This window comes from Chelonoidis abingdonii, chromosome 3, assembly GCF_003597395.2.
Source record: "Chelonoidis abingdonii isolate Lonesome George chromosome 3, CheloAbing_2.0, whole genome shotgun sequence".
NCBI lineage: Eukaryota > Metazoa > Chordata > Testudines > Testudinidae > Chelonoidis > Chelonoidis abingdonii.
This window is the reverse complement of record NC_133771.1, coordinates 117,081,793-117,096,441: the sequence shown is the minus strand read 5'-3', so window position 1 is coordinate 117,096,441 and position 14,649 is coordinate 117,081,793. Positions and strand designations below refer to the sequence as shown.

The following is a 14,649-nucleotide window of genomic DNA, read 5'->3' as shown; positions in this document are numbered from 1 at the left end:
AGTGACCCAGAGAGGTTCTATGCTGGAGAGAGAAGCTGGGGAGGAAAGCAGGCATGCAGATAAAGCCCTCTACCTCTCTGAGTGCTGGGTATGTGGGGAGGAAGACTACAAAGCTGGAGTGCACTATGTTAGCAACTGAGAGGAAAACTGAGGGGGAAGAGCTGGGATGAGAGCAGGATGGATGACAGAAGGAAACAGAGATAGAGTAAAATCTGCTTCTTTAACTTCCATCCATCTGAAAGATTTCCTACAATATTTCCTTTTAAAGAATGCTGAACTGATTTCTGAAACAGCAGGATTTTTTTTTCCATATTGGTTTTCTTTTCACCAAAATCTCAATTTCTGAATTAGAATAGGTTAAAAGAAGCTTTTTGTGGTAAAATTTGCTCTTTCCCATTGAGTCACTCCATGCACATGGGAACCACAAACCTGACAATGCTCTTCTCTTTATACACTGAAAGAAATTATACCAATTTCTTCACTGGGGACTAGAATGGCCTCTGTCCCCACAGCTCAGTTTTGCATTTAATAACTTCTATTAGCAAATGAGAGGGGGGAAAACACTGTACTAAAGTTTTTGGGTTGGGATAGAAAGCAGAAACAATGCTGACTGCAACCTCACAGGAACTGGAAGGCCACCTTCATGATAGCTCTTTGACTCACAGACTTTTGGTGGATTCTCAAGAGAACCCTTTTAGTACAACGGTCCACTGTGGCAGCCCACTTCCGTTTGGCATCCTCATCCTCATCCAGCAGGCATCTCCGCAGGTCCTGCCTGTCAGCCTTGCTCAGGGTCCTGTCAGTGACGGGACGCACCAGCTGTGATAGGTTGAGGTGACTGTACAGGCTTCTCTCCACCACATAGGTGATATTGAACTCACTGACAGAGGTGCGCCCTCGAAGCCTTCTGTTTGGGAAACCACAACCTCCTCCCCCTTTGGCTTTGTGCCGGAGCAGCTGTAGGTCACAAGTTGCAGGGGATGCTCCTTTCCTGGCAGGACGCTGGCAGAGAAAAGCTCTGGAACAGGAATAGTTAGTATCCATTTTCTTTGATCGGATCTGCTTCCTGACACTCTGAACCTCCTCCAGGGACACCAGGAGATGATGCTTGTGCCTGCTGCTGTCATAAAAGCAAATACTTTCAGTACTTACCCCATGGCTCAAGGAGCCAAGGCCCTTCTTCATCTCCCCCTCTGTCAAAGAGCGGCAAACCTTCTGGGTCTTCTCCTCTTCTGGGTAAGAAAAAAATGTCCCCAGCTTCTTGGGGGGCTTAATAAGGCCACGGCTATCAGTTTTGCTGAAGGTCTTAACCAGCTTCCTATTAGCACCCCAAGTATCTAGGCTGCTGGATGAAGGAGAAGTGGTGAGTGAGTCAGAGTCATCCTCAGGCTGCTTTTCAGAAGAGCCATCTAAATAGAATTGCTTCTTGTGAACTCCAGAGTAAAGTGCCGATCTGTTATCCAGTACAGGAGAGCTGCCAAGTGAGTGCTCAGCCACACCTACAGGGGACAAAAGCAGGAAAACATATGTCATCTTCACTTATTCACTAATGAGTCTTCTCCTGGAGGTTGTGCTCTGGCCAATCATTTCATTAAATTAAGATAACAACAAAATACAGATACTTTTTAAAATGGAGAAAATATTCCTGACTACTGTGATTCACAGTAGCCCATAACATTTTTGTTGGTGGACAGACTTGCAGCAAATGTTCCCACTTCCGTAAGCAAAGCAAGAATTCTGGGATAACTGAAATAAGAAGCAGCCTTAAAGAATATTTTAAAAAATGACATTATCAAGACCTTTTCAGCATTTTAAACATCATTCTTGACTTCCAAGTGGTCTCAGTAATGACCCTTTAAAAAGTTGAAATCAAGATGCTTCTTCCCAGAAGATATTTTTTGTGTCAATGAGTGCACACGCTTTTATTATATTAATTAGAAATAATAATAATAAAACAACTCTCCACTTATACAGTGCTTTTCATTCACAAACCTCACAGAGCTATAATGAAGGAGCAGAAAGAATTTTCTTTCGTTTACAGATGAGATAGATGAAGAACAGAGAAGTTAAGTGGCTTGCCCAAGCAAGTCAGTGGCAGAGGTGAGACCAGAACCCAGGTGTCCTAATACATCACTTATATGCAGACTATGCTCCTCCTGTTTTTTTTTTTGTCGTCGCTCTGGGTGTTGAGATGTTGGCAATGGGACAAATTCTGCTGTTTTTAGTTGAGCAACATTCCCATTGAATTCTAAAAGAAGTTTGCTCAGTTGAGGACTGCAGATTTTGATGCATTGATATTTACATATTTATTTAAAGAAAACACTGAAGCACTGAGTGTGGAGGGAATTTTATCAGAAGTTACATGTATTCTCCAAACACAGTAAAATCACAGGAGTCTTCCCCACTTCTTTCTTGCAAAGCACACTGCAGGAAAGTGTTAAAAGAAATGTGTACACCCACAGGGGCTTCCATACCATTCTGTTGGGTCCTAGAACTCAGCCACCAGCAATACAATGAGATCATTATGGGCAAGAAATGCATTCACGATTCTCAAGAGCAAATACTACACCAAACATCCTCACTTGGTTTCAGATTTCCAATAGCCAGTACTGCTACAAGCCAACAGTATTTATCTCTAAGGTATGGAGCTGAGCCCAAGGATCATACTGAAAGGCTAGAGCTTCCTGAGGGTGGCCCCGAGCTCTATTTACATGATGTTTACTTAAGGCATTTGTGAGAGAAAGGGAGTAGGTCCAATTGTGGGTCAGCATCCCTTTAAAAAAAAGATGCTTTCAGCAGCTCTCCATATTTTAGGTGGAAAAAATGATTTTTCAAACTGAAATATTATTTTAAAATAATGGTGAGAACAAAGATACAAGAACGGGACCTGGACTGCTTTTGGGATTAGTGGAGGCAAATAATACACTTAAAACATAATTCCTTTTTACGTGTAAGGGTTTAGAGAGCATTTGCTTCAGATTTTTCTACTGAGCATCTTTTAAGCCAGATGCTGAGTAAGGGACAAATGCCAAAAACTAGCACACATACGTGACAGCTCTGCCCAATATATTAGTTAGTGCATGTATATAGGTGATTCACACAGCTGTACGTGTTCCCAAGTGCTCACAGAACTGTCTTATACAGATCGAATTAATTTTTAGTAAGTTGTGAAACGTTCCTTTTAAAAGTAAACCAGAGTTTTATCCATCCCCACTATAACTCAAGTAGCTTCCACAGTGTTACAGTAGGGATGACTCTGGACCACTGATTTCAATTATGGGGTTGGTAAACTATCCTAATAATAGTGAATACATTCCAACATGCACAAGACATTGCAGGTCTAGCCTCAGCCTATACAAGGCTGTAAATTCAGAGTAGAGGCTTCCTGTTTCATCTTCTGTACATTCTGTTGTACATCTGCTGCACATATATTAGTTGAAACATCTGCCTCTCTTCTGTGAAGGTACAGCCAGATAAATTAAGGAATGGTTGTGTGCCAGATTTGACACCCTTTAACTCTGCATTTTCTGGATCTGATTAAGAATCTTAACATCACTTGCACTGAACTGTTCAGTGGTTCAATTACTTTTTTTCTTTTCCCAGTGTAACAGAATAATAGTTCTCATGGGAGTGAATAAGTGTTGACAAATTACACTGGCTTATTGAGTAAACATGTATTTAAACAACTCACAAACTATGTATTGTGCTTCACAGGCCACAACAGATATTGTACGGAGTCAGTCCATAGAATAGAGCAGTGGTGGCCAAACTTACGGACAGAAGCCCCTACCCCATCACCCCTGCTGTAAGGCAGAGGGCCCGAGCTCCCTCCCACTTCAGTCTGGTAGGTGGAAAATGGGGACGGGGGGTTGTGGGGAGCTCTGTGAGCCTCACTTTAACTATAAAAGAGCTGAATATAGCTCATGAGCCACGGTTTGGCCATGCCTGGTATAGAGCCTTAATGACACTAATATATATGATTTTTTTAAAAGGCTATGGAGAAAAAGGTAGCAGAGCATTAGCAAGCATCAGTGACTCAGCCACTAAAAAAAATTAAGATAAAATACCAATAGATTCAGTCAGCATCAACTTCCATTCCCCAGTCAAATCTAAATTTAACAGGATGGAAGAGTCTGTGCGAAAAGTATGGGAAGCTGCATCTGGAAATGCAGTGAACGCCACTTTTTTCTTCAGAAACAGGTAGGAAATTTTGGCAAAATTACGTGTGGGAAGCTCCCTGACGTGGGCATAGGGAATTTCTACGGGAAATTTTATTTAAGAACTTAAGATTGGCCATACTGGGTCAGACCAGTGGTCCAACTAGCCCAGTATCCTCTCTTCAGTGACAAATGCTTCAGTGGGAATGAACAGAACAGGTTAATTTTGACTGATCCATCCTGTCCATCCAGTCACACAGCTTCTGGCAGCTGGAGGTTTAGCGGTTGCGTTCCTGACCTTCTTGTTTAACAGGCACTGATGGACCTACCTTCCAAGAAGATATCAAATTCTTTTTTGGGTCCAGTTATGCTTTTGGCCTTTGCAAAATCCCATGGCAATGAGTTCCAAAGGTTGATTTTGCATTGTCTGAAGAAGTACTTCCTTTTGTTTGTTTTAAACCCTCTGTCTATTCATTGTTAGGTGACCCCTAGCTCTTGTGTTACGTGAAGGAGTAAGTAACACTTCCTTATTCACTTTCTCCACATCGGTTAAGATTTTATAGACCTCTATCATCTCTCCCCCATAGCCATCTGTTTTCTAAAATCTGAACAATCCTAGTCTTCTTAAATCTCTTTGTATTAAAACTGTTCCATACTCCTAATCCTTTTTATTGCCTCTCTCTGCACCTTTTCCAGTTCAAATATTTCTTTTCTGAGATGGGGCAAACACAACTACATGCAGTATTCAAGTGCGGTGTGCCATGGATCTATATAGTGGCATGATATTTTCTGTTTTATTGTCTATTCCTTTCCTAAAGGTTCCTATTCTTCTATTAGCTTTTATGATTGCTTCTGCACATTGATCGAATGTTTTCAGAGAACTATCCAGAATGACACCCAGATCTCTTTCTTGAGTGGTAACAGCTAACTTACACCCCATCATTTTGGTATGTACAGCTGAGATTATTTTTTCCAGTTTGCATTACTTTACACTTATCAACCCTGAATTTCATCTGCCATTTTGTCACCCAGTTTAGTAAGACTCCTTTAAAACTCTTCACAGCTTTGGATTTATTAGTAATTTTGTATAGTCTATAAATTTAGCCACCTCACTGTTCACCCCCTTTTCCAGATCACTTATGAATACGCTGAGCAGTACAGGTTCCCAGTACAGATCCTGTGGTAACTGAGCCTACTCATACACTTTAATGAATAGTGGCACATGAGCCAGCAAACAGAGCTGTAAACAGAGGCATTTGAGTGGGAGTTCTGTTGGAGGAGAAAGAAGGAGGCAAGACCCTGTTCCTTAGTGGCAGTCAGTGAGTTGTTGCGGGTGATGTGTGCTTTTTCTGATTTCTGTTCAGTCTGCAGAGGCTGTTAGGGGGGCATTATGATCTGAAAGGAGCAGAGTCCTGATTAGGGAATGGGGCTTCTCTGATGAGGGGGCCTATAAAAGACAACCAAGCAACCAGCCAGTGGCACATGAGACAGAAAACTGAGCTGTAAACAGAGGAATATGAGTGGGAGTTTATGGGAGCGGTGTGTCTGGTGTTCTGGTATTGTTTGGATTTTGGGTTTTTTTTGTTGCTGTTTTTTCCCCTTGACAGGACTTGAGGTGGGAAATCTATGCCAGACGGAGGCAGAAGTGGGAGTGAACCAAGCAATGAGAGACAATGAAGATGACCAGATGCAGAAGCTGCAGGATTTACATGATCCTAGAGCGGGTACCTGAAAAAAGTTTCGTTTGTATGAAGTGCTGCTTGATAGAGCAGTTGGAAGAGAAGATCCGAGGTTTGGAGATGAAGGTGGAAAATACAGTTGATTTCAAAGGGGATTCGAGCAGATGAGGGAGGGAAGGTAAGAGGAGGTTGAAGGGAAAAGTCAAGACTCAGATACGAACTGGACCGAAGAACTCTGAGGGGAGACTGCTGGGTGAGGAAAGTGGAAGCATGTAACTACAAGAACCAGGCAAAGGAAAAATGACAAACTAGTGAGGGATAAATAGAGCCCAGGAACAGGTTTGCTGAGTTGGACAATCTAAAAGGCGAACAGCAGGCCGTAATTGAAGGACAGAGGGCAAGGAAGAAGAGAAAAGCAGCCAGTCCTATGGGAAGAGTCAGTGGTGCTACCTGGAGTTCAGAGCCCCAAGGGAATACAGGATGACTTGCAGAAGATTGCAAGGGAGAATAAAAGACAAGAGGACTTGCAAACAGAAAGAACTGGAGGAAGGGTGGAGAATGACACCATTACAAGGAAAGACAGGTCTATGTGATTGGTAACTCTCTACTAAGAAGAGAAGACAGGCCTGTCACCAAATCTGATCCAGAAAACATAAAGGGTGTGCTGTCTGCTGGAAACTAAGATACGGGATGTGGACCTGAGGCTGAAGAGGATCCTGATGGGAACAGGAAAGAATCCACTGATTGTCCTTCATGTGGGAACAAATGACACAGCTAGATTCTCACTGGAACGTATCAAGGGAGACTATGCCAGACTGGGGAAGACACTTAAGGAAATCGAGGCTCAGGTGATCTTCAGTCAGAGGACAGTTCTCATGGAATGGACTCCACCTAAATAGGGGGGAAATAGACTTCTGGGATGGAGCTTGATACAACCGATAAAGAGCTTTAAATAAGGAAATCGAGGGAGATGCTCATGAAGTCTCCACATTTGATTCTAACATTAAGCGGGAGGAAAATCATATAGGAAAGGACACAGCAATGGAGACAGGAACAGCAGTGAGTAGAAGAATGGACATTAAGAGGAAAAATAGTGCTGATACCAACAAAGCTAAGTCAGGTAGGTGATACTGGCAGTAGAAAAACTGTACCCAATCAAGCGAGGAATGTGGGCAAAGCCAACCAGGAACCATTAAGATGTTTGTACACCAATGAAAGGAGCCTGAGTAACAGAAGAGAGGAACTAGAACTACTGGTGCAGAAAGTGAAACCAGATATTTTAGGGATAATAGAAACATGATGGAATAATAGTCATGATTGGAGTGCAGGTATTGAAGGGCATGTGCTGTTCAGAAAAGACAAAAATAAAGGTAAAGGTGGTGAAGTAGCATTGTATATCAATGAGGAGTTAGACTGTAAAGAAATTAGAAGTAATGGAATGCATAAAAGAGAATCTGTTTGCGCCAAAATCACTTTTGGGGGAAAAAGCTACTAGAGGTTCCCCTGACACAGTGTTTGGGGTATACTACAGATCTCCAGGATCTGATAAGGTCAGGATATGGATAGAGACCAATTTAATGTTTTTAATGAAATAATATTAGGAACTGAATGATTATGGGAGACTAACTTCCCCGATACAGATTGGAGGACACGTGCTACTAATAATAGTAGGGGCCAGATTTTCCTGAATCTGAAAGCTGACAGATTTCTTCACCAAATAGTCACTGAACCAGCAAGAGGTGACACCATTTTAGATTTGGTATTGGTGAGTAGCAATGACCTCACATAAAAACTGATTGTAGCAGACAATCTTGGTTGGAGTGATCATGAGTTAATTCAGTGTAAACTAAATGAAAGGATAAACAAAAACAGATCTGCAACTAGGGCCCTTGATTTCAAAAGGGTGAAAACTTTACAAAATTAAGGGAATTAGTTAGGAAAGTGGACCAGACTGGAGAACTCAAGAATCTGAACATGGAGGAGGCTTGGAAGTACTTTAAATCAAACAAACAATCTGAAGCTGCATCCCAAGAAAGCAAAAAACAATCGTAGGGAATGGTTGCAGACCAGACTGGATGAGCAAGTATCTCAAGCAGGTGATTAACAAAGCCTACCAGGAATGGAAGATGGGTTGGATCAGCAAGGAAAGCTACCTCTTGGAGGTCAGAAAATGTAGAGATAAAGTGAAAACTGCCAAAATTCAAGCAGAGCTTGACCTTCAGGAAATTAAAAGCAATATTAAAAGGTTCTATAGCCATATAAATAAAGACAAAACAGGGAAAGAAGAAGTGAGACCTCTAAAGAGGATATTTGAGAATGGGGTAGAGATTAAAGATAATCTAGGCATGGCCCAACACCTAAACAAATACTTTGCCTCCATTTTCAATAAGGCTAATGAAGAGCTTAGGGAGAGTGGCAGGCTGGCTAATGGGAGCAAGGATATTGAAAACAGAAATTACCACACCCAAGGTGGAAATCAAACTCAAACAGTTAAAGGGACTAAACTGGGGAGACATGGATAATCTCCATCCAAGAATATTAAAGGAATTGGCACATGAAATTGCAATCCCAATAGCAAGGATTTTTAATGAATCTGTAAACTCGGCAGTCATACCCTTTGACTGGAGAATTTTTAATGCAGTAAAAGCTGTTTTATTGGGCATGTTGGGAGAATGGGGGGTGCCAATAAGTGAAAAATGCCAGTTAACGAAGAGGGAGGAAGTTTGAGTGTGGGAGGCAGTGCAGGGGTGGGGGTTGGGGTGCAGGCTCTGGGAGGGAGTTTGGGTCTGGGAAGGGGCTTGGGATGCGGGAGGGCGTGCTGGATCTAGGGGCCACTCACCTCATGTGGCTCCCTGCAAGCAGCAATCTGTCCTGGCTGCTCCTAAGTGGAGGTGCGGAAGGCAGCTCTGTGCGCTGCCCCAGCCCTACCGTACCCTGAGCTCTGACTCCACAGCTCTCATTGGCCGGGAACCGCAGACTGTGGGCGTAGGCAGCATGCAGAGCTGTCTGCCACACCTCTGCCGAGGAGCAGCTAGGACAGGTCGCCGCTTGTGGGGAGCTACCTGAGGTGAACAGCCCCTGGATCTGGCACCCCGCACCCTAAGTCCCTTCCTGCACCCAAACTCCTTCCCAGAGCCCTCACTCTGCACTCCCTCCCACATCCCAACCCCCGGCCGGCCCCACACCAACTGAACAATAAACTGAACTTTCAAGAAAGATCAGAAATGCTGGTTTATAGTGTTTTCCAGTTGGTGAAGTGCTGGATAAAACAGCTTTTACTGTATATATTTAAGTAAGGGGAAAAAGGTGATCTGGGAAACTAAAGGCCTGTTAGTTTGACCTCAATTGTGTGAAATGTCTTGAAACAAATTTTGAAAGAGAAATTAGTCAAGAACAGAGAAGTAAATGCTAACTGGGATAAAATACTACATGGTTTTACAAAAGGTAGATCATGCCAGATTAACTTGATCTCCTTTGAGAAGATAACTGATTTTTTAGAAAATCTACCTGGATTTCAGTAAGGCATATGATACAGTTCCATATGGGAAATTACTAGTTAAATTGGAGAAGATGGGGATTAATATGAGAACTGAAAAGTGAATAAGGAACTGGTTAAAAGAGAGACTACAATGGGTCATACTGAAAGATGAACTGTCAAGCTGGAAGGAGGTTACTAGTGAAGTTCCTCATGAACTGGTTTTGGGACCAATCTTATTTAATACTTTTATTAAAGAGAGTGTGCTAATAAACTTTGCAGATGGAGGAGAACTGGAATATCATACAAGAAGATCTGGATGACCTTGAGAATTTGAAGAATAAATGGGAAGGAATTTAATAGTGCTAAGTGCAAGTCATGCACTTAGATACTAACAGCAAGAATTTTTGCTATAAATTGAAGACTTATCAGTAGGAAGTAACAGAGGAGGAGAACGACCTGGGTGTATTGGTTGATTCCAGTATGACTATGTGCCGCTAATGCGATGTGGTCATGAAAAAGGCTAATGCAGTTCTAGGATGCATCAGATGAGGCATTACCAGTAGAGATAAGGAGGTGTTAGTACCATTATGCAAGGCACTGGTGAGACCTCATCTGGAATACTGTGTGCAGTTCTGGTTTCCCATGTTTAAGAACATTTAATTCAAACTGGAAAAGGTGCAGAGACGGGCTACTAGGATGATCTGAAGAATGGAAAACGTACCTAATGAGAGGACACTCAATGAGCTTAGCTTGTTTAATCTAACGAAAAGAAGGCTGAGGGGAGATATGACTGCTCTCTATTAATACATCATAGGGATAAATACCAGGGAGGGAGAGGAATTATTTAAACTGAATGCCATTGTGGACTCAAGAATAAATGGATGACAATAAGTTGAGTCTTGAAATTAGATCAAGGTTTCTAACCATCAGAGGAGTGAAATTTTAGAACAGCCTTCCAAAGGGAGCAGTGGTGGCAAAAAACCTGGCAGGCTTCAGGACAGAGCTTGATAGGTTTACAGAGGGGATGATATGAGGAAACTGCCTACAGTGGCATCTCCAATAACCAGTGATGGGATGCCAGATGGGGAGGGCTCTGAGTTACTACAGAGAATTATTTCCCAGGTGTCTGGCTGGTAGGTCTTGTTCATGTGCTCAGGGTCTAACTGATCATCATACTTGGGGTCAGGAAGGAATTTTCCCTTGGGTCAGGATCGGCAGAGACCCTGGTTTTTTTTTTTTTTTTTGGCCTTCTGCAGCATGGGGCATGGGTGATTTGTAGGGTTAAACTAGTGTAAATGGCGGATTCTCTGTAACTTGATTTGAGGACTTCAGTAACTCAGCCAGAGGTTATGGGTCTATTACATGGTGGGTAAGGTTCTGTGGCCTGTAGGGTGACCAGACGGGACAGTCCCGATAAAATCAGGACTGTCCCGCAATTTGCCCTGATATTTCGCTCTGCCGGCAGCACTGGTTTTTTTTTTTGCTCCGCCTGCTGCACTCAGCCTTTTTTTTTTTTTTTGGCGTGCCGCTGACGGGACACCCCCCCCACGTGTCCTGATATTTTCTTCATCTCATCTGGTCACCCTAGTGACTTGCGACATGTGGGAGGTCAGACTAGATGAACATGATGGTCCCTTTCTGGCCTTAAAGTCTATGAGTACTGATTAACTTGTTAAGATCAATAGCTTTTGCTGGACCAAACTGATAGTAAACCAAACCCACCAACCTAACAAGGCAACCATAAGGAGTCCCACCATCAGATTCAGCACTTGTACTCTGATTTTTAAGAACCATCACAAATGTCTTATCTAGAGAATCAACTTTATTCAATCAAATTTAACTACTTGCTGAAAGAGAGGGCTGGGGGACCTTACTATAGCATCTTTTGTGTTCTTGGAGAAGTCACTTGCAAAATGGGGATAATACTTAACATCAGAAGATGTTGTAATGATTAAATAGACAGTGTTTGTAACGCACTTGAAATCTGAAAATGATCTTCTGCCACAGAAAAAAAATTGTGGAAGAGAGAAAATTTCCTTGGGGCAAGCTCCAACACATCATCCCCTAGTGAAGAAAAGGTTTTCAGTGGTTAGAGAGAGCAGCCCTATAATCACACAGATTGTCCCTTGTTGTTATTAATCATGTTTATTACAGCGATGCCTAAGGCCTGGTCTACACTACGCGTTTAAATCGATTTAATGCTGTACCCGTCCACACTACAAAGCCCTTTATATCGATATAAAGGGCTCTTTAAATCGATTTCTGTACTCCTCCCCGACGAGTAGTGCTAAATTCGATAGTAACATATCGGATTACGGTTAGTATGGACGGATATCGACGTTATTGGCCTCCGGGCGGTATCCCACAGTGCACCACTGACCGCGCTGGACAGCAATCTGAACTCGGATGCAGCGGGCAGGTAAACAGGAAAAGCCCCGCGAACTTTTGAATTACATTTCCTGTTTGCCCAGCGTGGAGCTCTGATCAGCACGGGTGGCGATGCAGTCTCAAATCCAAAAAGAGCTCCAGCATGGACGTACGGGAGATACTGGATTCTGATCGCTGTATGGGGAGACAAATCGTTCTATCAGAGCTCCGTTAGCAAACACGAAATGCCAAATGCGTTGAAAAAAAATCTCCAGGATACAACAGCGGCGTGACAAAGCGTAACGGGAAGCCAGAGACTCAAATGGGCTCATGGATGGAGGGAGTACTGAGGACTCCAGCTATCCCAACAGTCCCACAGCAGTCTCTGAAAAGTATTTTGCATTCTTGGCTGAGCTCCCAATGTCTGTAGGTCCAACCACAGTGTCTGGCGTGGTTCAGGGAATAGCTCCTCAGTTTCTGCCCCCGCCCCCCCCCACCATGTGAAAGAAAGGGAAAGAAATCATTTTTTGACTTTCTTTCAATGTCACCCCTATGTGTACTGAATGCTGCTGGTCCGACGGATGTCTTCTGCCTGGTAGACGCGTATGCTGCGCAGTGAAGAGCAGTATCCGCTTCCTCTCCCTCCCCGGTGGTAGACGGTACATACGACTGAATATCATCGTCGCCATCAGCCCGTGAGTGCTCCTGGCTGGCCTTAGGTGAGGCTGGCCGGGAGTGCCAGGGTAAAATGGAATGACTTCCCAGTTTTTCCCAGTGGATGGTACAGAACGCTGGTAACCGTCTTCCTCATGCAAACTGGGGGCGAGCTTTCAATCAGCCCCTCCCTTTCCTGTGTAAGAAAAGATTCTGTACTGCCTGGACTGTCATAGCAGCAGCATGCTGTGCTCCTTCCCCCACAGGCTGCTTAATGTCCTGCCTGGACTATCATTGGCCAGGAGGCTGCCTCCCCTTCAATTTTATGTCACTGATCAGTGTTTCTTATTCCTGCATTCTTTACTTCATGACAAAATGGGCAGGACCCTGCCACGGTAGCCCAGGAAGTTGGGGGAGAAGGGAAGCAACAGTGGGGTTGTTGCAGGGGCACCCCGTTGAATACTGACACAGCACCAGCTGGCTCTTGATACACTGGTCCTCTAATACAACTTGCCCCTTATTCTAGGCAGGGGGACTGACTCTATTTTTAGAAACCATAAGTGAGGGATTGACCGGGGAGTCATTCCCAATTTTGCTTTTGCGTTCGCCCCCGGCCGATTTCAGCCAAGGGCAACTTCATGATAGCAGCGGACAGTACAGAGGGGAAGAGATAACCGTCATTTCATTGCCAGTTTACTCCAGCAAGTAGACGGTAAGAACGACTGGTAAACCATCTCTGCTATCATGCAACCAAAGTGAATGCTGCTGGTGTAGCGCCGGAGTATCGCCTCTCTGTCCGCGGGCATCCAGTACACATACGGTGCCGGAAAAAAAAAAAGCTGAACCGGGCTCCATGGTTGCTGTGCTATGGCAATCTGCCAGGGCAATCCAGGGAAAAACGGCGCAGAAGGATTGTCAGCTGATGTTTTCCCCGAGGAAGGAATGACTGACGACATTTACCCAGGAGACCACCTGCGACAATAATGATTCACCCAGAATTCCAAGGGCGGGGGAGAATGTGGGAACCATGATAGCTACTGAAGAGCTACCACAAATTGGGCCAAACGCTTTTCCAAAAGAAAAAATCGACGTTAGCCTCGGACCATGGACGCACACCACCGAATTACTGTGCCTAGTGTGGCCGCATGAAATCGAATTTATAATATCAGTTTTATAAAACCGATTTTAGCTAATTCGATATTATCCCATAGTGTAGACGTGGCCTAAGGGTCAACCAAAAGAAGGGTCCTATTGTGCTAGGTGCTGAACACACACAGAGCAGTAGACAGTCCCTGCTCCGAAGAGTTTACAATCCAAATAGACAAGACAGACATAGGGTGGGGGGGCAGGGTACAAAGAGACAACAGTATGATGGTAGCAAACAGCATTTTAGTTCCATGATTTTTGGGGCTGGGTTTAATTCAGAGAGGATAAGCAAAATGCAAAAGAAAATGAAGAAAGGAAGCGAGAACACTAAGGAGAAGAAAGTGACGGGGTTGGGCAGGAGAAGGGGATTGGTGGGGCAGGAGTGGAGTGAAGCGGAGATGAAAAGACTGAGGGAGGAGGAAGGATGGAGAAAACAGCCAATCAGCACAGGCCAGACAAAATCCAGTCAAAACCTATAGAAAGTCTCCGAGTGGTCCAAGGTCCCTGCTTTGGCTGCTCCTGTTCCTACCAGCTAGACTCTGCTGACATCGCAATTAGGGTTCCCAACTTCTAACTGCACAAAACAGAACATCCTTTGCCTCGCCCTGTCCCTTCTCCGAGGCCCAACCCCTGTCCTGCCCCTTCTCCGAGGCCCCACCTGTGCTGACTCCATCCCTCCTCACTACGTCACTCACTCTCCCCCACCCTCACTCACACGCTCATTTTCACCAGGCTAGGGTAGGAGTTGGGGTGTGGGAGGGGATGAGAGCTCCAGCTGGGGGTGCGGGCTCCCAGCTGGGGATGAGTTCAGAGTGCAGGAGGAGGCTCCGGGTTGGAGCAGGGGGTGTGGGCTCCAGGAGAGAGTTTGAGTGTGGAAGGGGTTTCAGATAGGGGGCTGGAGGTGGATCTGGATCCTAGGTGGAGGGGCCAATGGGCTCTGCACGCTGCCCATGTCCACAGGCACCACCCCTGCAGCTCCCATTGGCTGAGATTCCCGGCCAATGGGAGCTGCAGAGTTGGTGCTTGGAGCAGAGGTAGTGTGCAGAACCCCGTGGCCACCTCTGCGCCTTGAAGCAGGACACGTTGGCCGCTTCTGGGGATCTGCATGGAGTCAGAGTAGGCAGGCAGCCTGCCTTAGCCCCGCTGTGCTGCTGACCGGAGTTTTAGT

General features: G+C 44.6%; 1 protein-coding gene across 7 annotated transcripts in view; it reads right to left on the bottom strand.

Moving 5' to 3' along the window:
• Nucleotides 1–14,649, bottom strand: part of SASH1 (SAM and SH3 domain containing 1) — a 186,389-nt gene that overhangs the window by 41,227 nt on the left and 130,513 nt on the right. For 5 of the 7 annotated variants that reach the window (XM_075064031.1, XM_075064030.1, XM_032801031.2 and 2 more), the window contains one exon: nucleotides 664–1,499. In XM_075064031.1, the coding sequence (XP_074920132.1) occupies nucleotides 664–1,499 (836 nt within the window). The remainder of the gene's footprint in view (nucleotides 1–663; nucleotides 1,500–14,649) is intronic. The other 2 variants (XM_075064032.1, XM_032801033.2) reach the window with 1 other exon arrangement.